A 24,824-nucleotide genomic window follows, 5' to 3' on the forward strand; every position below is an offset into this window, starting at 1 on the left:
CGTGTAAAATAAGCTACTGGTTGTAGTTGTATGGAATTTATGATTCAGGGATATTTTGCCCCGTACATCAAAGTTGGATATTGTAACTTACCAGCAAGAAGACGCAAAGACAATCAATCTCTTTGGAAACCAAAGAAAACTATGTTTACCCGTAAATTGAAGCAAGTTTTGTAAAAAGCAAGAATTTTCTAGTTGTCTAGAAACGGAGTTAATAATTGTAAACAATCAGGCTAAACGGCTTCGGCAAAATTAGGTTTGGTATCTGATGGTTTTGAAAGGAATTAGCATTTTTCTTGATATATGCGTATGAAAATTTTATATAAAAAAGTCTGCAGATAAAAGTTTCAACGACAAAACAAATATACTCTTAATATAATAACTTGTTAAGACAACCAATTCAACAAACTTTTTTCAACTATTAAATACTTTTTTAAGGTGTACTTAAAGACACGGAAGAAAAAATTAATAAAAATTTAATTTTTATTAAAAGTTATAACATTTTAGATTATTAATGTATTAAATTAAGTGATAATATTATTTTTTTAACTTTTTATTTTTATGAATTTAATTTTATTGGGTTTAAGGACAAAATCAACTTTACATATTGTTACGCATGTTTTAAGCTAAAATTTATACCGGCATTAATTTAAATTCACATTTCAATTACGTCTAAAAATTTTAAATTAATTTAGAAAAATCAAAATAAATAAACAGTTAGTCCAATAACATGTATAACAGAACACAAATCCTTTGGAGTTTTAACGAAGTGATTTAGTGACGTAGCGCCTAAAATAAAAGGAGTGGTTTGAAATGGAAGGTGGCATTGCTTTAAAAGGAGAAATTGAATTGAATAAATGGATAGGATGTGAGATGAATCCGATTCCGTTTTATTCATATCATAAAATCATAAGCCATTGCCATACACATCCATTTCACACTTCATAAACCCTTTTTGGATTCAAACAACACTCCAAACAACCCATAACCACGCCGCAAGATGAACTTTTTCAAGTCCGTCTTTGCCGATGAACCCGACCCGCCACCGCACGGATCCGACCACCCCGATCCGCCTCAGAGCGCCACCGCCACCGCAACCGCAACCGCAACCGCCGCTTGGAGCTTCGAAGGCCTGATCCAAACCATCGCTTCCAAATCCGAGTCCGTTCTCGAGAACTACCGTCGCGATCTCGAGGAATTCGGCTCCGGCTTGAGGAAAGAAACGGCGGTGATCCGCGAAGCCGCCTCACGCGCCGTCAAGGACCTCCCGGCTTCGCTCGACGCCGGCGCGTCGGTGGCTCAGGTGTCGCTCGAGTCCGTTGGCCAAGCCATCGACGACATCGGCAGCACCGTTTGGAAATCGACAGCGGAGATTATCTCTCACGGTAGGGAATCTCTCTTAGCCTCTGATTCCGATTACGATTCTTTTGATTCAAGCAATTACGATAACAACAATGCTGGTAAGAAACTGTTGAATAGTAGTAGTGGCAGCGGTCAGGGTTTGGACGTGAAACGGTACAGTAGATTTGATGCGTTGGTGCGTGCTCTTCAGTGTGATGTTAATACCTATTTGGAGGAACCTGAGGATTTGGAGAAATTCAATGAGTGGAAATTAGGGTTTGAGTTGGATAAGAAGGGGGAGGAGATTAGGAATTTGATTGAAGAGAATGGAGTTATTGAGAAGATTTATGAGAAGGCTGTTCCCAGTAGAACTGATCATGAGAGTTTCTGGAGCAAGTATTTTTATAAGTTGCATAAGCTGAAGCAAGCTGAGGATGCAAGGGCTAAACTCGTGAAACGAGCAATTTCCGGGGATGAAGAGGAGGATTTGAGTTGGGATTTTGATGATGAGGATGATGACAATGGTGGGTATGAGCCTTTAGTTAGCACCAGTGGGGTTTCTGAGTTGAAAAACGGAAATTCTGCTGAGGTTGCTGCAGATGTTGGCGGTGTTGAGTGTGTTCAGGTTGGGAAGAAGGATTTGGAGATAGAGAATGATGGGAAGGGTGTTGATCTTGAATCTAAAACTGTTGGTGATGATGAGTCTGGGGAGGTGAATTGTATTGAGAATGTGGCATCAAATGTTCCTGCGAATGTAACTGGCAGTGGAGATAAGTTGGATGTCAAATACGAAGAGAAAGAGGCATCAGAAGTCAAGACAGATAATGATAATGGTGGATCGTGCAAAGATAGTGATATTTCAGTTGTTTCAAGCCAGCCTTCAATGCCCGGGGAAGAAGAGATTGGCTGGGATGAAATTGAAGATATTGAAAGCAATGATGAAAATAAAGGAGGGGATGCTGTTGAGTCCGCAAGTAGGATTGATTTGCGGAAGAGGTTGAGTGTCGCAGACCAAGAGGAGGATCTTAGTTGGGATATTGAAGATGATGATGAGACTGTCAAATCATGAGCAGATTGTGGGTTCAGATCATTAGTGCTTTAACTTTTAAACACAAATTGCTTATTTAGTGTATAATTCTTTTCTTGTAACTTAACAATGTAAATAAATTGTTTTTTTATCTTATACAAACATAAGTGAGAAGGTGGACACCAGTTGAAAGTTTAATTTGTAAGTTTATTTGGACTCTTCATCCACTTTTCATAGGAAGGCGTATTCAGTTTACATAATCATATGTCATAGGGAGCGACCTTGTTGCTGATATATCTGTTCCGGCATTAACTCAAATCAAATCGCTTTCATCACTAATATGAAGGCTGCATCTTGTGTTTGTTTGCATTTTACTTGAACATAGTAGGCAATCTGCAATGGATAAGCCTTTTCTCTCCCTATACATTTTTAGGTGATTGGTTCAGATCTGTTTTAAGAGTATGGGATTGATTATAGATTTTACGTTTTTATTAGGTTTTGAATGAGATCCTTTTTCTGCAGTCTTTTGAATTAAATGTTTTTATTGACCCTCCTTCCAGGCCCCAAACCTTGGACTTGGATTGAAAAAACAATTCTAAATATGGGGCTGTTTTCTACTCCATGCTGATGATATGTTAAAGTTCCATTTTGAGCTTAAAGGACAACAAATAAATCCCGTGGTCGGCTTAACTACATTACAGGTCGTCTTTATTATTGGAATAAATATTTTGGGAGTGCGGTGGATTAAAACATTTACGTTGAACAAATGTTATGTGAAGATTAAGATACACCGCCAAATGTGTTGGAAAATAATTTTTTACGTGTTTAGGATAGGAATTATCTTGAACCATTGACTTCCACAAACTGACAAAAACTCGCAAAGATCTAAAAGAAACCGCCGATGCGATGAAAAGTGGGAGTTTTGTGAGGATATTTTTAATAAAAGGGTTAAGTAAATTTTTAATTCTTATAAAGTATAAAAAGTTATATAATTTTAGTTTTTTTATATTATATAATTTTAGCTTTTGATGACGGATTAAAAACATATTTTGAAGAGAAAAATAATATATTACTTTTGTTGAAGGTGAGAAAATTGTAATTTGAAGTAATAGAAAAAAAGTCCTTTTATTTCCAGAGATAGTAATGAATAAAGTACTTGATGGATACCTGAAAATTTTACTTGCAATGAGTAGAGTCTTTATCCACTAAACAAGTATGAGTATGAAAAAATATCTACAAATTTTAATAGAGATAGGTGCAGGGACAGTACCTAAGTACTTAATATGTAAAATTTATCCTCAACAGGTAGAGTGTTTACCTGCTAAATGGATACAGGTATGAGTATAGAAAAATACCTGCAAATTTTAATAGGGATAGGTGTGGGGATGAGTACTTAAGTACCCAACCTGCCATATACCCGCATATATATATATATATATATATATATATATATATATATATATTATGTTACTTATGTGAGAGAAACTTTAACCTAAAAGGGAAAAATTAGAGTTAATACTTTATATATTTAGCTAGATTCTCTCTATAGTCATTGATAATTATATAATTATATGAGTTGCTTCACTGCTTACCCTATCATGAGTTGTATTTTATGAGTGTGAATTACAAATAAATACCTAACTTATCACTTCTCATAGGATTTATAGATCAAGTTCGACAACTTTCATACCAAGTAAGTTGATAAGTTTATAATTTAGCTATATTTTACAGCCATATATTTATATATAACCCTTACTTTATTGAGATTTTACACAAATTTATATATTATTTGTGCAGTTTGGTAGAAAAGAGGCGAAAGTGAGTTTTTGTGCATTTTGGTCCAAATAGATGGGGTTAAAAGCCTCACAGAAATAAGCATGCCTAGCATAGCATGGGGGTGCTTCGACGTAATGCACGGCTGTGTTGCATTGTGTGAACGCCCGTGCTCATTTGCGGAACTTCAATCTTAGCCATTTTAAAAGGAGTTAAAATTCTATAAATAAGGGTAGAAATGATCTCTTTTTAGACACCAGCTTACACACAACCTCAGTCTTTCAAATTTTTAAATATTTTTTGCCTCTCTTGCACGGATTCTCAGCATACTCTTGGCAGAAACTTGCTTCAAGTGACCATACTTGAAGACTGAAGATCCATCTCATTTCTAGTTTGTTATATCTTTTTATTATGAATATGTTATTGATTGTTTTAGCTCTTTCTTTCTACATGAGTAACTAAATCCATAGTTAGGGCCATAAGGATTATTGTTTATGATTTTATGAGATTTTGATATTTGAATCTTAATTCGAATTCTGTTCCATATTATAATTTATTCTATCGCTTCTCACTCTTAACCCTAATTAATTACATCGTCAGACGATCGTACCTCGATTAATTAATAGATTTATAGGATAAATCGAGATGAAAGATTAGGTAGACCAAACCAATTTTTCTCTTCTAATCGTTATTGAATTAACAAATTCATAGGTTCTTTAGGCTTTCTCTAAATTGATAACTTGCATGACCATTAAGGATATTAACTTAAAGAGAATAATATTAATATTGCATGACCAATGAATATTAATAATATTCGTATGAATGATTAGTAATAACAAGGAATTCGAGTTTAGATCTAAAACACCCATACGCCCTATGTTTTTATCTGATAAGTGTAACCAAGACGTACTTTGTATTCCTTACTCTTAGTTTTATAATTGATTTTATAAATTCTTGGTTTTAATTAATCTCGTATCTTTGAAGATTAAACAATTGAATTAAGAAATTATTAGTAATTGAAAATCAATCCTTGTGGGACGATATTTCGGGAACTTAATTTAAGAACCATGTATTACTTCTTGATGGGTACACCCTCCGAACATAAGTCGTTAACAAGGAAGCCTAAAACTCTATTATAATAATTATTAGTATTTTCAATTATTTTTATTGTTCTAATTTCATATAATCTTGTTAGAATAATTTTTTATTTACAATAGAACAAGTAAAAATTTAATAAAACAAGAACCTAACTCGCTTTTAGTTTTAGAAAGTTTTTGTAGATGCTTTTATAATATTTTAGTCAAGATAAATATTTTACTATTTATTTTATGTAATTTCATGTCTATAGACTATAATTATTTTATTTTTTTAATGGATAAATTTTTTATTTTGAATTTTTTAGTAATATTATCTTTTAATTTATAATTTTTAGTTTTCAAAATTTTCTATGTAAAATAAAAGGTTAAAAATTTTAATATAAATATTTATGTTATTCAAATAAAAGAATACATATTTAAAGATATAAAAATCTATCTAATTAAATTTATTTTATTAGATTAACATAAAAATATATTTATCAATAAACTAAACCATAAAAATAATTGTTTTCATATTTTTAATAGAAGATTTTATTTATAATTTTATATCGTTTAATTAGACTAATACAATTTAATTATTATATGGTTGATACAAAAATTAATTTTTGTTATATACTTGTATGTTCTAATTTTTTTAGTATTGCTAGACCAAAGCAATATGTAAACTTAAAAGGTAAGTGTTTGCTCTCATTTAGATAATTTGAATTCTGATGAAGAGGTAAAATAGTTTAATTATATATATTATTTTGACTTTACAATAAATAATTAACTAATATTATTTCTTTTATATCTTGAAGAGCGACAATACATAATTATCAAGTTTCTGAGTTGGTTGTTTTAGATGATTTTAAAGATTATGTGTAAAATTTTGCTTATAATTTTTAAGTACTTTAGTCTAGAAAGTTGATATATTAAAATACATTTAACACTTGTGATATTTAAATATTTATTTTTTATCTATACTTAAACTTTGTTTAGAAGCTACATATTTAATTTTTGTATTATTATTCTACTTATGTAAAATTATATAAGCATATTTTTTTATAAGTATTTTTTTTTGTTAAACAAGTACGAATAATAAGAATAAATATATGTATGCAGATATTTAAAAAATATAAATATAAAAATTAAAATTACTATTCACAAGTACTGAGCTAAACACGAGTACTTTTTTAAAAACAAATATGAAAATAAGTAATATAATACTTTAGTGATACTCTACCCATTTTCACTCCCATTTATCTCTATTTAAGTCAACCTATTTTTACTTCAACAAAAATTATGACTCGTCCTCTGGGTCCCGTGAATCCGATTCCGTCGTTCCGTCGAACTAGTTTGAGTTTCTATTTTGTTTTTTATGATGCCTCCATCCAGCAATGTTTTTTGTCGTGATTCTATGGTTTGCACTGGCAGAACGGCCAAGGAAAAAGCGAGGCCCAAAGGTACAGTGTGTCAAAAAGGAAAAGCCCAAATGGCCAATAATTCAGAACAGTCCAGCACAATGACAGCGCAACCAAAATATACATACAATTTAGTTGAGCTAGATTCCAAAATCTCCTAGATACCATGAATGACAGAGCCATCTGTTTCTTTCATTGGGACCACTGTTTAAATGACTATAAATTTACATTTCTTTTAATCTTATTAATTATAATTTTGTGTTAAATTTATGTTTATGAGTATCTTAACTTCTTTTTTTTATCATACACTGTGCAAAGTATAAAGTATAACTGTCAATTAAAAAATACAATGTTCTCTTAAATTTACATAGTAACAAAAAGAAAGTGAGTGGCGTGCATTACTCATCTCCTAAAAACTGCAATACTATCATTCTTCAGTAGTTTGGTTGATTTAGGTTATTGATTATCCAAACTAGTTAAAAGGTCTAAAGTCAATTGGTTTTCACATTAAATAATTCATATGATTAAATTTTTAGTCAATAAGCATTGTGCCTGGGGTAGTCACTAGTGTCATTTTATTCAAAATATTTTGTTTGCTTGCTGAGACTTTTTTAATCACTACTTCAGTGAGTATATACATTAGACAATTTTCAAATGAATAAATTTAATATTAATCCGCATTTCTACTGGGGTTAGGCTTTGGGTTTCTGATTTAAAATTGTATTTGACTCAGACAAACCTTTTTTGAAGGAATAAAAAAATTAACATCTTGAAGGAAGAATTAGTCGCAGCCAATGTTACATATTGGAAAAAAGATGTTATATCTAGATAAACAACAGAGAAAGGAGTGAAGAGAACTTCAAACTGTAAGTTTTTTCTTCTTCTTCTTTTTAAACCAAGTATTCAAATATTAAAGTTTCTTTTTTTAGGACTTGTTCAATGAAAAAGATCTCAAAAGTTATCATCACTGTGAAATTTTGGCAGGAGCAAGTCATCATCAATCCATCTTCCGAGTAGTTATAATTATAAGTTATACAGGTTTTTTTTTTAAAGCACTTGATATTGAAATGTCAATTCTGCACCAAAAAGATTATAATGTATGATAATGTTAAAATAATTATAAAATAAATATAAAACTATATATATATACAGGGAGAGAGAGAGAGAGGTAACATAAGAATAATTAGCACTAAAACTTAACGATGAAGAAGATTACAATAAAGATGGGCGACTCCACTTCTTCCCTGCTTGGCTTTCTTGCGCTGCTTTTTCTTCTCAATTGCCACAAAAGTTCAGCCTTTCAGAGTGAGAGACATACACAAAGCAACCATTTCCACATAGTTGAACTCAACTCTTTGCTCCCAGCCTCCACTTGCAACCGAAATACCACAGGTTCCCTCTCTTGAAAAATGATCCTATTTGATTATCAACAAAATGATTTTTGTTTAGACATATTTATAATCCACTATACTCACTAATTATTTTTTAAGTGTAATTTTGTAAAGCTTATGATTGGTTTGAAGTGCAGACTCAACCAAAGAGGAGTCTCTGGAATTGATTCACAAATACGGACCCTGTTCTAAAAACAAGCATGGAAAAGCAAAAGCTCCCTCTGTACGTGAAATCCTTGAACGGGACCAAAAGAGACCGAAAATGAAACAACATGGGAAGAACCAAATTAGAGTGAAGTGGGATGGTGGCAAAAATCAAGAATACGTTGTAAATGTTGGTTTGGGAACTCCTAAAAGGGTGTTCACACTAGCATGGATACAGGTAGTAGCCTCATATGGACTCAATGTCAACCGTGTAAGCTGGGAACACTACCTGGTTGTGCCAAGCAACGTCATCCATACTTTGATCCATCAAAATCTTCCACTTACACCAACATTGCGTGTCCCTCTCACACCTGTAGTCAGGCCAATACTACGTTAGGTAAACTATTTTTTCATTTTCAATACATTCATGATGCACACATCATTATTTTCTCCCACTCATATGTGTAATATTGATAGACATAGTTCATATTATCTATCGTTGCTATTTGGCTATATTCAGATAACATGCGTGGTGGTGGTGGACCAATTATCTCTCTCTTGTTTTTTAGATCAAAGTTTGCTACTGTGGTAGATTCCACATTTCCTTCTTTATTTAGGTTCTGTTTGGTTTCATGAGACCTTTTTTTTATAAATAATTACAAAAGATAATATACTATTTTTATTTTATTTTTAAATTTAATTATTTGTATAAAATAATGAAAACACTAGTTTGATATTTTTATTGCTTCTTATATAAAAGATTAAAATGAAAAATTAAAGTAAAACTAATGTATATTTTCATAATCCTTACAAACTTAAGGAACTCTACCAACGTGTACTTGTTAGTTGACATGTAAGGAATTCATATTACTAATTAAGCATGTGGTCTTATGTTCTATCTCAATATTCATGCAATTGAAAAAGTGCTATTTTGAGAAGAGCTTCTGCTTCTCTTATATTTTCTATTGTTTAATTCTTGTACCGAACAATGCAGGGTTAACAACTTGCGCTTCCTCAACGTGCGTGTACGAGACAGGTTACGTTGAAGGCTCAGAAGTGGTTGGATTTCTTGCAAAAGAAAGGCTAAGTGTAGGATACGACACCTTCAACCACATCATCTTTGGGTGCACCGAAGCCAACATTAATATCAGCCTCGTCGACCTTGATGGCATATTTGGGCTGGGCCAGGATTTTCTTTCCTTTGTGGAACAAACGGCCCAAACATATCACCGAGTTTTTTCATACTGTCTCCCAACAAAAACAAGTGACATCGGTTTTCTCAAATTTGGTAAGTCTAAAACAGTTTCGAACTCTTTAATGTACACACAACTGGGATCAGGTTATGCCATTCCCCTTGTTGGAATAATTCTTGGTGGCACCAAACTTCCCATTGCTTTTAAGAAGGGTGCTGCAAGCATTGATTCTGGTTCCTCCATTTCCGCGTTACCTTCCAAGGATTATATTACTTTGCGAGATGCATACCGAAAAGCGATGCCCCATTATCGATTGGTTAAACCTCCTAAGGATTATGAAATTTTGGACACGTGTTACTTTGTTGATGATCATCGTAAACTTAAATTTCCCAAAATGAGTTTTTTGTTTAAAGATGGTCTTGTTTTAGATATACCACACGTTGGTATTGCTTTCCCAGTCAACTCCACCGTCGTTTGTTTGCCGTTTACAGTGATTCCTGGAGGTGGAGACGATGTGCTTTTTGGAAACGCGCAGCAGAAAACGTTGGAGATAGTGTATGATGTAGCTGGAGGAAAAATTGGATTTGGCTACGGTGGTTGCAAATAGAAATTCGTCAAACTATTGTGTTTTAAATTTCTATTAAATACAAGGTTTAGCTTGAATAAAGATTTGGGTTTGGGTTATTTAGCGGAGGATTTTGTAAAATATAGGATTCAGATTGTAATATATGTACTGTTTGGCTTAATGACTTGTCTGCATGAAAATGATATATTGAGCAAGTCATTTAATACAGAATATAAACTGAGAATATGCTTCTTCGAGTGTGTATACTTGTATCTTATCGTAGTTTTTGCGTGAGACTAGAAATATTCTTACGCGTTCTTCAATGACATGTCTCTATGCGTTGGGGAATTCTTTGTCAGCATTTGTACATGCTTAGTTATACTTGAAGAGCATGGTGCATATACACGAGGTATTTCTCTTCCAGTTTGTTATTTAAACTACTATAAAAATTGTTGTATGTAATATCATATACACTCATCCTAAAATAAATCTCGCACTACAAAGAGACAACTTCAGGTGCCCCATTTAGATGTTCATGAAACATTTTCCTTTACGCTTTGATCTCCTATATATGATCAATACGCTAGTTTCAAACAAATGGAAAAATCAGTTGTGATAAAGTGCGTTTGGGTCTTTTGCTTGTTAGTTTTATTAAGAGTCAAGCAAACGCTAAGCAGGTTTAAAAGTGTTTGGATTACGGACAAGTCACTTCATTACTTCAGCAAAGATTTAGTTATGCTTTCCAAGCTCCGTTTAGATAAGAACATCATGATGGATTGCACTTATAAACAAACTGCATTAAATCTTAGTCATAAAATGTGTTTTTCTAAAAGGTACTCTAGAGGATCCTAGTCCCATGTTAGAACAGCAATATATGAGCAACCCCTTTACAACTTGCACTGTACCTCATCAACACAATCCAAAACAGTCAAACAACACAGACGTATTATACAAACGACATGTATACACAAACAACTCCATTTAATAAAGATTGTTAGTAAGAGAAGAATATAGTGTCACGGGAAAAATCATTGCCATAGAAGCAAGAAGCTCACAAACTTCCTATGCAACTTGATTCCGACCTTACTCTCCAAAATTAACACAACCATATATCAGAACTCGTGCAGTCAGCTTAAACATATTGGAATTTCCATCCATCATAAAAAGAATAAAGGAGTTAGAAGGAACGAAAGTACAAATATATATGTTGAACGCAATTTTGCAATGCATCAAATGATAGAGGACCGAACGCCCCAGAGCAAAATCAAAGAGGTCAACACTTCACAGTTATCATCAACATCTGTAACCAAGTCTTTTCAACAAATCTTGTTAACTATATTCATGAATTTTACATATTATGACTGTTATGAAAGTCAGAACCTCGGCTAATGTTGTCAGGGAGTTATGCTGATTTTGGCCGTGTCAATGAGTTCCTTCTATTACTTTTTGACAAGCTTTCAAATTTCTACTGATTATTTAAATATTTAGATAAAATATAAATAGATAGTGGTATTTTTAAAAAAGAATTAATACTTTTTGTTAATTTTTAAAATGACATATTATAAATAATTCAAAATTGTCAAAATAGATAATTCGAAATGAAGGGAGAAATAACTTCAACAGAGAATGGAGTGACGAGAACTTCATAATGGACGGATTTTGTTTTCTGGGACTTGTTCAATGAAAATTTATATGTTTTTATACAGATTTTTAAAATGAAAATATTTGTTCACACCCCATTTTAGGAGAGAAAGAGAGATAGGGAAAAGAAAAGAAAATAAAAAAAATGTGATATTAAAATAAGAATATTAAAAAAAAAAAAAACCAAACTGAAGAATAGAGTTGAATCAATCGAGTTGAATAGTCACTGTTGTGCTAATTTTATTTTAAGGCAGAACTCCCACTTTTTCGAAACTTAGAGCATCAAGATAAAACATTTTTACAAAAATCTATTAGAAAACACAAATGTTATTAACCAATATTCCAACAGGAGAGATTTGGAGATAATGAAAAAAATCCTAAAATAAATAAACGTGTGTGATTGTATAGTTTAGACAACTTCAATCATAACTTGATCCCGTAAGTGTCATCAATATTACTTAGTTCTAATTTAATTTAATTTGGCATTTTTATCTGAATCAATAAGGGGGGATTTCTCGTGATTTCCTTTACTCACTTAACAAGATAACTTCTATTAATTTTTGTTTTGTTAGCCTTGACTTTAGTTTTAGTTAATCTATTATTACTATGTCGCTTATATAAATTCACACAAAGTTGAGTTAGGAAGGTTTCTTCGATCATCTTTGAATCTCTAAAACAAAATTAGACGAGGTGAACATCCTTATTCTAGTTTGGTGGCCAGGAACCTTACATAAACCGTGGCAATTAATGCTTTAGTTTAGGTTAGTAATTATTCAAACTTGGAATTAACATTCACACTGAATTTTGAGGTAGTCTTTAATTACTCTTTTTTTGTTCTAATTATGCTTTGTTTGTTTCGTTGATGTCATGAACCAACGCGTTTTTATCCCTAATTCATTAATATAATACGTAGGCATTGAATGTTTCATATGAATATCAATATAATGTTAATATCGGTTACTACTGGGGATGGGTTAGACTTTCTAGTTCTTTTATTCAAAATTTGTGTCTGCTTCATACAATATTTTTTTGATAACTTAATTCAACACATAGGATAATTAGTTTTTTCTTGGACAAATTGATAAATTTTTTTGTGTGTGTAAGTAAATAAATGTATGTATTTATTGAAGAAAATAAAATTGTAATTAAAATTATGAATTAATCTTATAGCTAAAAGTTTAGACAAAATGTTATTTTAATATACATATATAATTTTAAAAGTTATATTTATTCAATATTATGAAGAATTAATGTATATTACCTATTGTAAATTTATATTGCTATATTGTGGATTGATCAAATTAACTTTATTTACTATTTTGCTAAAAAATATAATTTATTTTGTATATAATAAATTATATTTATTCAATATTTTTAATAATAAATTTATATTACCTATTTTAGGTAAATAAAACAATAATTGATTGGTGGTAGATGAAATCATAAAAATATAAATTATAATTTTCAGATAGGTTGTAATAAAATATTATTTTAATTATTGATTTAAAATTTTGTTTTTATTATAAGAAAAACTTTATATATTATATCATAAATAAATGTTATATAATGTTACTTTATTTTTAATATTATAATGTTTTGTAATATATATTACATTTATACATGATAATTGAATAATATTTTTTTCATTAAAGAGAAAAAAAATAAAAAAGATAGACAAAATAATAACTAAAATTTAATTTTATGATTATAAAATACAGATAGAACCTAACTTTTATACACATGTATGTATATATACAGATATAGATACGGGTAACAGAACAATTTGCACCAGGACTTAGAAGGGAGAAGATTACCATAAACATGGGTAGCTTCACTTTCTCTCTTCTTCGCTTTCTTTTTTTGCTTTTTCTTCTCAATTCTCTACACAAAAGTTCTGCCTTTCAGAGACCAAAACAAAGCAACCATTTCCACATAGTTGAACTCAATTCTTTGCTCGCAGCCTCCACTTGCAACCGAAATACCACAGGTTCGCTCTCTTATCTCATACTACACATCGATCAAACATCTATTAAGCCAACATATAAAAATAATTAAAATAAATGGTTTTTAAAAGCAAAGACTTGAATGATCACATTTATTTATCAATAAAATGGTTTTCCTTTAAATATTTATAATCCCGTATATTCTCACTATTTAATTTCGAGTGTAACTTTTGAAAGCTTAATTATGATTGGTTTGGATTACAGACTCAACCCCAGAGGAGTATCTGGAATTGGTTCACAAATACGGACCCTGCTCTAAAAGCAAGCATGGCAAAGCAAAAGCTCCAAATGTACGTAAGATCCTTGAAGGGGACCAAACAAGACCGAACTTGAAGCAACATAGGAAGAACCAAATTGGAGTGAAGTGGGATGGTGGCATAAATCAAGAATACGTTGTAAATGTTGGTTTGGGAACCCCTAAAAGGGTGTTCACACTAATGATGGATACCGGTAGCAGTCTCCTATGGACTCAATGTCAACCGTGTAAGCTGGGAAGACAAGGTTGTGACAAGCAAATTCATCCATACTTTGATCCATCAAAATCTTCCACTTATGCCAACATTACATGTCCCACTCACACCTGTAGTCAGGCCAATACTACGTTAGGTAACTATGTGTTCATTTTTCAATACATTATGCACATATAAGGCAGAGTCACCTCTTTGACTTGAATTATACATGACTTTTAACCATTTTTGCTTGAGACCCATAATTTAAGTTGTAGTGTTTTGCACAAAAGAAAAAAATCATTACGCTTTTCTTTTTCCCACATGAAATCTGAATTAAGCTGCATGAAAAATGAGCTCAATTTCATATCTCTCAAAGTTTACAATAGTTGTTTTTCTAGATGAAAGTTTGCAATTGTGATAAGTTCAACATTTCCTACTTTATTTAGGTTCTGTTCGGTTCCATAAGACATTTTTAAAAAAAAATTAATTAGAAAAAAAATCATATTATTTTTATTTTATTTCTTATTTTTAAATACTTGTACAAAAAATAATGAAAACATGACTTTGTTGTTTTTATTGCATCCGATACAAATATTTAAAATAAAAAGGCAAAGTAAAATAATGCAATATTTTAATAACTTTTTCAAAATTAAGAAACTCAACCAACATGTATATGTTCACTTGAAGGAATTCATGTATTTAAGTAAACACGTGGCCTTAAGTTCATTGCAATATTCATGCAATTGAAAAAATTGCTACTGAGAAGATCAGCTTCTGCTTTAACACCAGTGAAATTCCAAAAAAATACTAACAAGTCTCTATTGTTTAATTCTTGTACTGAACAATGCAGGGTTTACAACTTGCATTTCCTCAACGTGCTTGTACGAGGCAGCTTACGTAGACGGATCAGGAGTGGCTGGATTTCTAGCCAAAGAAAGGCTTAGTGTAGGTTACGACACCTTCAACGACATCATCTTTGGGTGTATAGAGGCCAACATTAATAACACCCTCGTCGACGTTGATGGCATAATTGGGCTTGGCCAAGATTATGTATCATTTCTGGAACAAACGACCCAAACATATCACCGAGTTTTTTCATACTGTCTCCCAACAAAAACAAGTGACATCGGTTTTCTCAAATTTGGTAAGTCTAAGACAGTTTCGAACTCTTTAATGTACACACAACTGGGATCAGGTTATGCCATTCCCCTTGTTGGAATAATTCTTGGTGGCACCAAACTTCCCATTGCTTTTAAGAAGGGTGCTGCAAGCATTGATTCTGGTTCCTCCATTTCCGCGTTACCTTCCAAGGATTATATTACTTTGCGAGATGCATACCGAAAAGCGATGCCCCATTATCGATTGGTTAAACCTCCTAAGGATTATGAAATTTTGGACACGTGTTATTTTGTTGATGATCATCGTAAACTTAAATTTCCCAAAATGAGTTTTTTGTTTAAAGATGGTCTTGTTTTAGATATACCACACGTTGGTATTGCTTTCCCAGTCAACTCCACCGTCGTTTGTTTGCCGTTTACAGTGATTCCTGGAGGTGGAGACGATGTGCTTTTTGGAAACGCGCAGCAGAAAACGTTGGAGATAGTGTATGATGTAGCTGGAGGAAAAATTGGTTTTGGTTACGATGGTTGCAAATAGATATTGGGTCAAACTCCTAGGAACTCGTAAATGCCACTGTATTTTAAACTTGTATGAATTGGTCAGCAAGGTTTAGCTTGAATAATGATTTGGGTTATTTAGCGGAGGATTTTGTCAAATGAAAGATTCATGTTGTAAAAATAACTGACGGAATATTTTTATAAGAATATTTCAACTAAATCACACACTAAAAAAGTATTAGAAATAGTTAATAAATTTAAAAAATAATTATAGCATTCCATGTTTACTCATAATGAAAATCAAATTCTATTATTATTTTAATATTAAGAGGTCAATAAAGTTCAATAATACAAGATTAATATGTGAAAAAATAATACACACTTGAAATTTTGTAAAACATCTTACCTTAAAAACTAGCAAAATTCTTTAAAAGACTTTTATAGTACATTGTAAAAAATAAAATAACTTGCTAATTGACCGTCTTTGTTAACAATCTGTTACGGCATTAATAGCCTCTACAACTCAAAAGAAAGTTAAAAAATAGCTGCTACTTAATACACAATAATTTGAACTAAAAAACAGAATTTTAAATATTTAAATAATAAAACTAAAACTCCTAAATTATAGCATCAATAACAACAAGTTGAACTGCACGTTTTAACAGCACAGAAATTATCAACGATGGGAGTAAATGATATACTGACCTAGTCATTCATTTAATATAGAATATAAACTCTCAGAATATGCTTCTTCGAGTGTGTATACTAGTACCACAGTGAGATACTAGTCCGTGGTTGTTGAATGAGACTAAATATTCGTACGCGCTCTTTAATCGCTTGTATCTGTAAGTTGGGGAATTATTTGTCAGCAGTTGTATTGTACGTCGTTGGTTATCCTTGAGGAGAACGGATGATATATGAGCGCATGAAATGAGAACACCGATGATCAATACGCTAGTTTCAAAGAAATGGAAATTTCTGCGGTGATAAAGCGTGGTTAGACCTTATGCTAATGTTAGTTATTTCATGTGTAGTTCAAACAATAAAAGGGTCAAACTAATAAAATGGTCAAACTAATGTAATCAGGTACGATTGTATGGATTTTGGACAAGTTACTTCAGTTAAGTTGAAATTACGCTTTTATGGCCCGGATACATAAGGAAATGCACATGTGCCTGCAGGCAATCTAACATCATGTTTAACAGAAACATATGATCAATCCCTTCAACACCTGCACTCTACCTCTTCAACACAATCGAAACGGTCTTACACAGGCATATGCTATACAAATGGAATCTGTATATATTTTGTATAAATTGTTGGTCAGAAAGGAAAGAATGCAGTGACTTGGGAAAAAACACTGCCTTAAAAGCTAGGAACTGATAAACCTCGGACTCAACCTCATTTCGGCTCTACTCCTTAAGATTAACACAATCGTATATCAGGACTGGTGCGTCTAAACATGTTAAGAGTCTGCGTTAATCATTGCCCAGTAAAACAAAAGGAGCTAGAAGGAGCAAAAAGACTAGCTAGAAGAGGCAATGGGGCATTTGACCTCCCAATATCCATATGGCTTATTAGGATCTTTGGACGGCCATAGCCAATCAAAGCGTGGGTGCAAGCATTATATAGTGAATAAAATTTGAAGGTTCATAGTGACAAAAATTTCCAACCGGTAACTTGGAAAATAACCTTCAGCACACGCTTTGTAATTATATAAATCCTACTTCCATTTTTCTTGTTAGCTAGTATATTTACTCTTGACAGTATGTTTATCGTTCATTAAGTTTTATAACTTGCTAATCAATGGGTATTAACTCGAAAACTTGTATTATACTCTAAAACTTTACTCGTTACATGGCCAAACTTCCAATACACAAAAAAAACTGATCAGTTGACTGCACAAATATGTATGTAATTAGATTCATGTTTGAATAACTACGAATTCATGTTTATTTCAACACTGCTAACAGCATAGGTTGTAAGTTGGGATACGCAATCTTGCAGCGCAGTAGATAATATCATAAAATATCAGGTGACTATTTATCTGCTGAATACACACAATATTAAATTGAAAGATAACTCACCTCAAGGGAGGGAGCAGGAATTATTTCGCAAGGGGGATTCTTGTATCACACTTACATACAATTGTAAAGGTATAAATTTTCCATGTCATCAAAGTATCTCAAATTCTCAACTGTAAGGGAATACTGGAGAAGAATAGTGTACATTTCACAATGCTTCCTAGGGTAAATAAAGATTCAACAGAGTAGTTTCAATGGTTTAACTCCACTTGAATTCACGAAGCATGACTAATTGTTTGCCTCCCTCAGCACCCTCAAGATGGAAAGGAAGAGGTTGAGAATGTCGAGGTAAAGAGTGACAGAGGCCCCGATGTATTCATCATAAGTGAACCGTTTGATCAGATTGTCAGTGTCATAGACAATATAACCAGAGAAAATCATAGCACCAATTGCACCATAGATAGCATGGGCTGTTGGCCCAAGAGGGAAGAACATCTGTATGAAAGGACAAGAAATCTTATTAAGGTAGATGAAAGTTGCAACTTGCAAGAATCCAACACAGAACACTCATCTTAAAAATTTTGAAATCTAGACTGACTAGTTATCATAATTAGGTTAAATTGATCTAACACCCTGAAATATTTGCAAATTTTTATACTAAGAAAGTTTATAATTTAAATCCCCAAACTGTTAAATTATTTTTTAAATTAATCACATTTCTATTAGAGTTCAGTTAAGTACAAAGATCGAAATGAAAATTTTCAAATGATACGCCGGTCCCTACTTTTTGGTCTAAACTATAGCAGATATCCTTCACATGAAGACAATCCCATCCGAGTTACAACCATTTAAAAACTTTTAATCGAGTTTATTCTTAACGCAATCCTAATAGAAATGAGGCCAATTCAATACAAATTTATTTAAACCTCTTGACAAAATTTTGGAATTTATTGAAGATTTTCTATAATTTAGGTGCCCTGCCTTGCCCACTTTCTTATTAATAGAAGGACAAAACTTACAGTCCTTAAAGCGCTTCGGGTGATTTTCAATAATCAAAACTTACATCAAAGTTTCAACTTGGTAAAAGGTCTACTCTTAGGTTTACTGTGTATTGCTGAGGTAAAACCTTAATTTTGATTAGGATACAGAACCAAATGCACTGCACCCAAGTTTTATCCTTAAACTAACTTCATAATTAGGATGAAATAAGAGAAAAAAATAATTTATCTAACCTGCATCATGCCAGTGAGGAATAGAGTGAAGAGGGAGGTGAACAATATTGGACCAAGGAAGCTAAAATCCTTGCCCTTCTTGGAAGCCCAGAAGGCATAGCCAGTGAGAGATGAAACCACAGCGGAGGTCAAAATCAACGCCTCAAGAACAATTTTCCCTGCAACAAATATTCATGTCAGATCAACCACCAATTTCCAATTTTACTATAAACATATACATACGAGAAATCAAATCAGATTCAGGTGCACAAACCATCGGTGTTGGCACAGGTGACACCAACGGTGGAGCTAATAGACAGGGTGAAAAGCCCAAGCAAGATGTAATTATGAGGATGCTTCTGCTGGTACTTGAGCAAAGGAATCAAAACTGCAAGACATTTAATTTAACCGTAAAAAAAACACAATTATTTATTTATAAAGAAACAGCGCAACCGCATTAGCATAAAAATGGAGATTGAGAAAGAAGAAGCGTACAGAGGAAGGGAAGGAAGAGGAGAACGAGAAGGAGGGTGGAATTTCCCTTGAGGAGATCGTTGATGGGAGAATAGAAAACGGTGACGACGGAAACGAGAGTGGTGAGGACGATCTGCGCGGAGAGGATGCCGTAAACCTTGCGGATGAAGCCCCATCGGAGCTGGTTCTCACCGAGGCTTAGACCTGGGTAAAGGGTTTCCCCTGATTCGAGATCGAATTCATCGTTCTTCGCCCTCGTGTAACTTTGTTCCTGTTCAAACATCTTTTTCTCTTGATGCAACCGATCTTCTTCTTCTTCTCCTTCTGGTTTTTTCTATCCAAAGCCTCTTAAGCGTGTAGATGCCCAAGACCAAAGTTCAATGGGACTTTGCTATTTTCACAGGACGTTCGTTTCGGAATGGTCACAGGCACCGTCAAAGACGTTCGATTACAATGTGGGACCCGCTCATCCTTTTTAGTAATGACGTAAGCATTCAGATTTTTCCACTTCACGTTTACTTTTTCCCAAAATTGTAACAATACGCGGTCTGGGTGGTGGAATGTAACCTCTCTATAATATCGATTTGAATTGTCAAAAGGATATATAATACTAGCATGTTAATATATAATATTTTTATTCAAAATATAATACTTTAATGTTTTTCAATTTTTAATTTTTATTATATTTTTTTAGAATATTATTATAATATAGAAAATATTAATAATATTTCTGTATATGATTAAACAATTCTTAAAAATAATTTATTTTAATATTTTTAAAATTAAATAATTGTAAATGATACATTAAAAAATGTATTAAAAAAATGTAATTACTATATACACTCCTCTTAATACTTTTATTTGAAAAAAAGAAAAGGACATTCATATACTCTTTGAATAGTTTTTTTTTTCTGTTTTTATGATTGTTTATTTATGTGATCAATATGTAATTTTTAGATGGTACTTTTGCTTATTTTTGAGTATATATATATATATATATATATATATATATATATATATATATATATAGTGTGTGTGTGTGTGTGTGTTTTTAGTTGGATGTTAGAAAAAATAATTTTAATTAAAATGAGTTTAAAGTGAAGTAATTAATTATAAAATTTTTAATTTAGTATAAAATTTTAAACAAACAAACTTTAAATTTTTAATTATTATTTTTAAGGTACTTTTTACAATTTTCTTAAATTTGAAGTATTGTATATTTTTTGAACTATAATCCTTTTAATATTTTAAAAGTTAAAAGATATTTCTATTTTAAATAAATTATTAACTCTACTATTTATTAATATAAAATTAATAATTATAATTGTTTTGTTAAAAAAAACATGAAATTTACCTATTACAGAGCAGGTAGAATTTACCTAACAAATTTTTGGTTTGTTGAATGAGGAATTAGACACTGGTACGAATTGGAGTATGTGTGGGCTGTATCGGACACGGGTCTTGCAGAAGATACCCCAAAAGTAATGGGATTCGGATTTGGATCCGGATCCGGATCCGGATTCTATTTATATGCCAATCCTACACTGCCATTGCCAATGCAAACTCAAACTGAACAAGAAACGGGAATTCAATCTCCGTTTTCTCTATTTTATCCTTCTAAATTCGCTTTCACGTTCTTTTCCCGTTTGCTTTGTCTCCTTCATCCTGGGTTTTCTATATCTCTCAATTAATTTATCAATGCTTCAAGGTAGTTTTCATTTCTGAAACCCTAACTCTTGATTTATTGCTTGCTGCGTTGACTTTCGTTCTTATGTTATGATTTCGCTCAATACTTTAAATTCAAAACAAATTATTGTTTGCCGTAATCGCTCTTCATCTTTATTCTCTAATCACCTTAATTTCGTTTTTATTAATTAATCATTCCGTAGTTATTTATCCTCTAGAATATGATGTTTTTCTCTTCAAATCGTTTGGTCACTGAGAAAATGTGAAAATCGTGCTTCAAGTATTATTAACATAGGGATGATTAAATTAAGGTAGTAGACGTGTTGAAGTTTGTATCTTATACAAGCATGGGTATCACAGATATTGCAGGATTTGGTGCCTTTGCCTTAGCATATGGAACTGGACCGTGCTTCTTCTTGCATTGAAAGAGGGAGCCAGGCGGAACAGAAAATTTAAGAATATTTCACTTTCTAAGAGCTTGGAAGAGTTTGAAACACTGCAGTTTTGCCTGAAGTTATGTAGGATTTTTCTCCATTGTCCATATTCCATATGGATAATTAGATTTTAATGGATAATCACTTGGGACCATGATTGTCAAGGAGCATTCTGTTGGTACTGAGCTGGCAATGAATAATGCTAATAGGGAGGAGGAAATAGATTTTTCTTGTGAACCGTACATAGGGTTAGAATTTGATTCTGCAGATGATGCCCTTAAACTTTACACTTCTTATGCAAATCGAACGGGATTTAAAGTTCGGATTGGTCAGCTCTATCGATCAAGAACTGATGGGTCGGTTTCTTCTCGAAGATTCGTGTGCTCAAAGGAGGGATATCAGCTCAGTTCAAGAACAGGCTGTCCAGCATTCATAAGAGTACAAATAAATGGTTCTGGAAAATGGGTCATTGATCATTTTCATAAGGATCATAATCACAATCTTGAAATCAATGGTGAGAGTTGCATTCCAACATTGGAACAGAAGGGTGCTACAGCTATCAATTCTCTTACTGAATTTCCTCGCAGGCCAAGAAAGAAATTGCTTGAAGAAGCCACTGATGAACCCTCTTGTCCCTTTGGCATTATTAATTTCAAGCGTCTGAGAAAGGAAGAACATCAAGGACAGTCCAGGGTTGAACCATATGTGGGTCAAGAGTTCAATTCACCTAATGAAGCCTACCAATTTTATCATGCATATGCAGCGAATTTGGGTTTTGGAGTTCGAATTGGTCAATTGTTTCGTTCTAAGAATGATGGATTGATCACATCCCGCAGATTTGTGTGCTCCAAAGAGGGGTTCCAGCACCCTTCAAGAGTAGGTTGTGGGGCTTATTTAAGGATTAAGAAACAGCCATCAGGAAAGTGGGTGGTGGACCGCCTCCGGAAAGATCATAACCATGATATGGACTCTGGAAAGGAAGGTAGGGCAAAAAGTCTTCCTGCTTCTAATATTTTGACTGATGAGGTAGATACTGGATTGGTAAATGGTGATTTATTTAGAATAGATAACTACCCTGTTCCTAGAGGTGGTAGACAAAATCACATTAGAAGTGATTGGTACAGCATGCTTTTAGAGTATTTTCAATCAAAACAAGCAGAAGATACTGGATTCTTTTATGCTGTGGAAGTTGATAATGGTAGTTGTATGAGCATATTTTGGGCTGATGGCCGATCTAGATATTCATGTAGTCAGTTTGGTGATGTTCTAGTGGTAGACACGTCATACCGAAAAACTGTCTATTTGGTACCATTTGCTACTTTTGTTGGAGTCAACCATCATAAGCAACCTGTGCTTCTTGGTTGTGCTCTAATTGCTGATGAATCTGAAGAATCTTTCACTTGGTTGTTTCGGACATGGCTTAGGGCAACGTCAGGCCGGCAGCCTCTGACAATTGTAGCTGATCAAGACATTGCAATCCAGAGGGCAATAGCGAAAGTCTTTCCAGTAACCCATCATCGCTTTTCATTGTGGCAAATCAAGGTAAAGGAACAAGAGAACATGGGTCTGATAGGTCATGGATTTACAGAAGATTACGAAAAGTGTGTTTACCAGAGTCAGACCCTTGATGAATTTGACACCACATGGAATGCCCTACTCAACAAATATGGATTGAAGGACAATGCCTGGCTAAAAGAAATGTATGAGAAGCGTGCATCCTGGGTTCCATTATATTTGAAGGGCACTTTTTTCGCTGGCATTCCCATTAATGAAAGCCTGGATTCATTCTTTGGTGCTCTTTTAAATGCCCAGACACCTCTCGTGGAGTTCATTCCTAGGTATGAAAGAGGTCTTGAGCGACACCGTGAGGAGGAAAGAAAAGAGGATTTCAATACTTCTAATTTTCAACCCATTTTGCAAACAAAAGAACCTGTGGAAGAACAATGTAGAAGGCTTTACACTCTCGCAATATTCAAAGTATTTCAAAAAGAACTATTGCAGTGCTATAGCTATCTTGGGTTCAAAATATTTGAGGAAGGGGGCCTGAGCAGATATTTGGTGCGTAGGTGTGGCAATGATATGGAGAAGCATGTAGTTACATTTAATGCACCCAATCTCAGCGCTAGTTGTAGCTGTCAGATGTTTGAATATGAAGGTGTTCTTTGTAGACATGTCTTGAGGGTTTTCCAGATATTGGAATTAAGAGAAGTTCCTTCACGCTACATCCTACACCGATGGACGAGAAATGCTGAGGATGGTGTTTTTCCTGACATAGAATCATGGAGTAGCTCTCAGGAACTAAAAAATTTGATGCTTTGGAGTCTGAGAGAAACCGCTTCTAAATACATAGATGCTGGTGCAACATCCATTGAAAAGTACAAACTTGCCTATGAAATTTTGCGAGAGGGTGGGAGAAAGCTATGTTGGCACAGGTGAACGTTCCTATCCTCTGTGGGGTTGTGCATAGTTGTACGATTAATTTTTGTAGCATGAACTGATTTTTGTGGTGGCACTTTAGCTCTATAATCAAATACCAACATTTTTCATCCATCTTAGGTACCTCTTTATTTTTTAAGTTAAGCAATGCATGGATCAGATTGTGGTTCTACTAATTATTGACCTGTTCAATGGAGATTGGTTACTCCAAAGATGGAGTGGTTGATACCAGTTTTCAAATGGGCCTAGAAACTGAGACCCTGTGCTCACGATAAGGAGTGACGCTGTTTCGTCTTAATTGACATTTAATTATTTCTTTTGTTGGGGTTCATCGTGATAAAGATCAGAGTGGTTTTCCAGTGAGCAACATCTGCGGTTTATAGTGGGGACTGGCAAACTGTTTTAGGACTGATGTCATGTCATCTTTGCAGTTTGCAATCAACTTCCCTGTCTAAATGAAGTTTTTCTTATATTAAAAACTATTTTTTTAAACATCAAACAAGATAAGATAAGAAGTGAAGTTATACATAGTAGTTTTTTTTATTAAAAATTATAGAATTTAATGTAATTTAATCAAAAAAATACTCGCAACGTGTGGGTTTCACTAGATTCGCATCTATCAATATCGTTGCTGTATTGTACAGTTGAGGATTTGGGATAGGAGACTGGTAAGTGGGTTTGCTATTGTTAATTCAAGTGATTACTTCCCATCCTTGATCCGGAAAACAAATTTCCCTGTTGTTCCTGTATTTGTCAGCCACGCATGTAATCAACTAAGCTTTCGTTTTTAGAACTAGAAACAAAGTATCTCGCACTTTGAGGATATTTTTCCAAATTTAATTAGCTAGCAGTCCTCAGAAAACACTATCCCCGGAATTTCCTATTCCAACATTGGTAACTATGATGTTTTTTTTATTTAATT

The 24,824-nt window shown here is 33.1% G+C and overlaps 4 protein-coding genes and 1 pseudogene across 4 annotated transcripts; 4 read left to right on the forward strand and 1 right to left on the reverse strand.

The window, feature by feature from the left end:
• The first annotated feature begins 864 nt into the window (after nucleotides 1-864).
• Nucleotides 865-2,909, forward strand: LOC113849260 (BSD domain-containing protein 1-like). The gene has a single exon (XM_027479034.1). It carries the CDS (start codon nucleotides 998-1,000, stop codon nucleotides 2,405-2,407), a length of 1,410 nt encoding a protein of 469 aa, XP_027334835.1. The 5' UTR covers nucleotides 865-997; the 3' UTR covers nucleotides 2,408-2,909.
• A 4,928-nt stretch (nucleotides 2,910-7,837) lies between these two features.
• Nucleotides 7,838-9,970, forward strand: LOC113852150 (annotated as a pseudogene).
• Nucleotides 9,971-13,390: 3,420 nt separating this feature from the next.
• On the forward strand, nucleotides 13,391-15,677 carry LOC113852151 (aspartyl protease family protein At5g10770-like). Its single transcript, XM_027482396.1, has 3 exons — nucleotides 13,391-13,556; nucleotides 13,777-14,178; nucleotides 14,872-15,677. Exons 1-3 carry the CDS (start codon nucleotides 13,391-13,393, stop codon nucleotides 15,675-15,677), a joined length of 1,374 nt encoding a protein of 457 aa, XP_027338197.1.
• Nucleotides 15,678-17,537: 1,860 nt separating this feature from the next.
• Nucleotides 17,538-19,724, reverse strand: LOC113874319 (BI1-like protein). Its single transcript, XM_027512557.1, has 4 exons — nucleotides 19,368-19,724; nucleotides 19,147-19,260; nucleotides 18,894-19,051; nucleotides 17,538-18,156 (listed from the first exon to the last, which is right to left on the reverse strand). Exons 1-4 carry the CDS (start codon nucleotides 19,627-19,629, stop codon nucleotides 17,950-17,952), a joined length of 741 nt encoding a protein of 246 aa, XP_027368358.1. The 5' UTR covers nucleotides 19,630-19,724; the 3' UTR covers nucleotides 17,538-17,949.
• A 1,177-nt stretch (nucleotides 19,725-20,901) lies between these two features.
• LOC113846010 (protein FAR1-RELATED SEQUENCE 7-like) lies at nucleotides 20,902-24,258 on the forward strand. The gene is made up of 2 exons (XM_027473805.1): nucleotides 20,902-21,054; nucleotides 21,393-24,258. The coding sequence occupies exon 2, from the start codon at nucleotides 21,620-21,622 to the stop codon at nucleotides 23,900-23,902; it is 2,283 nt and encodes a 760-aa protein (XP_027329606.1). The 5' UTR covers nucleotides 20,902-21,054; nucleotides 21,393-21,619; the 3' UTR covers nucleotides 23,903-24,258.
• Nucleotides 24,259-24,824: the final 566 nt, after the last annotated feature.

The sequence above is a fragment of the Abrus precatorius genome, unplaced genomic scaffold (assembly GCF_003935025.1).
Source record: "Abrus precatorius isolate BTA unplaced genomic scaffold, Abrus_2018 Scaffold10, whole genome shotgun sequence".
Taxonomy (NCBI): Eukaryota; Viridiplantae; Streptophyta; class Magnoliopsida; order Fabales; family Fabaceae; genus Abrus; species Abrus precatorius.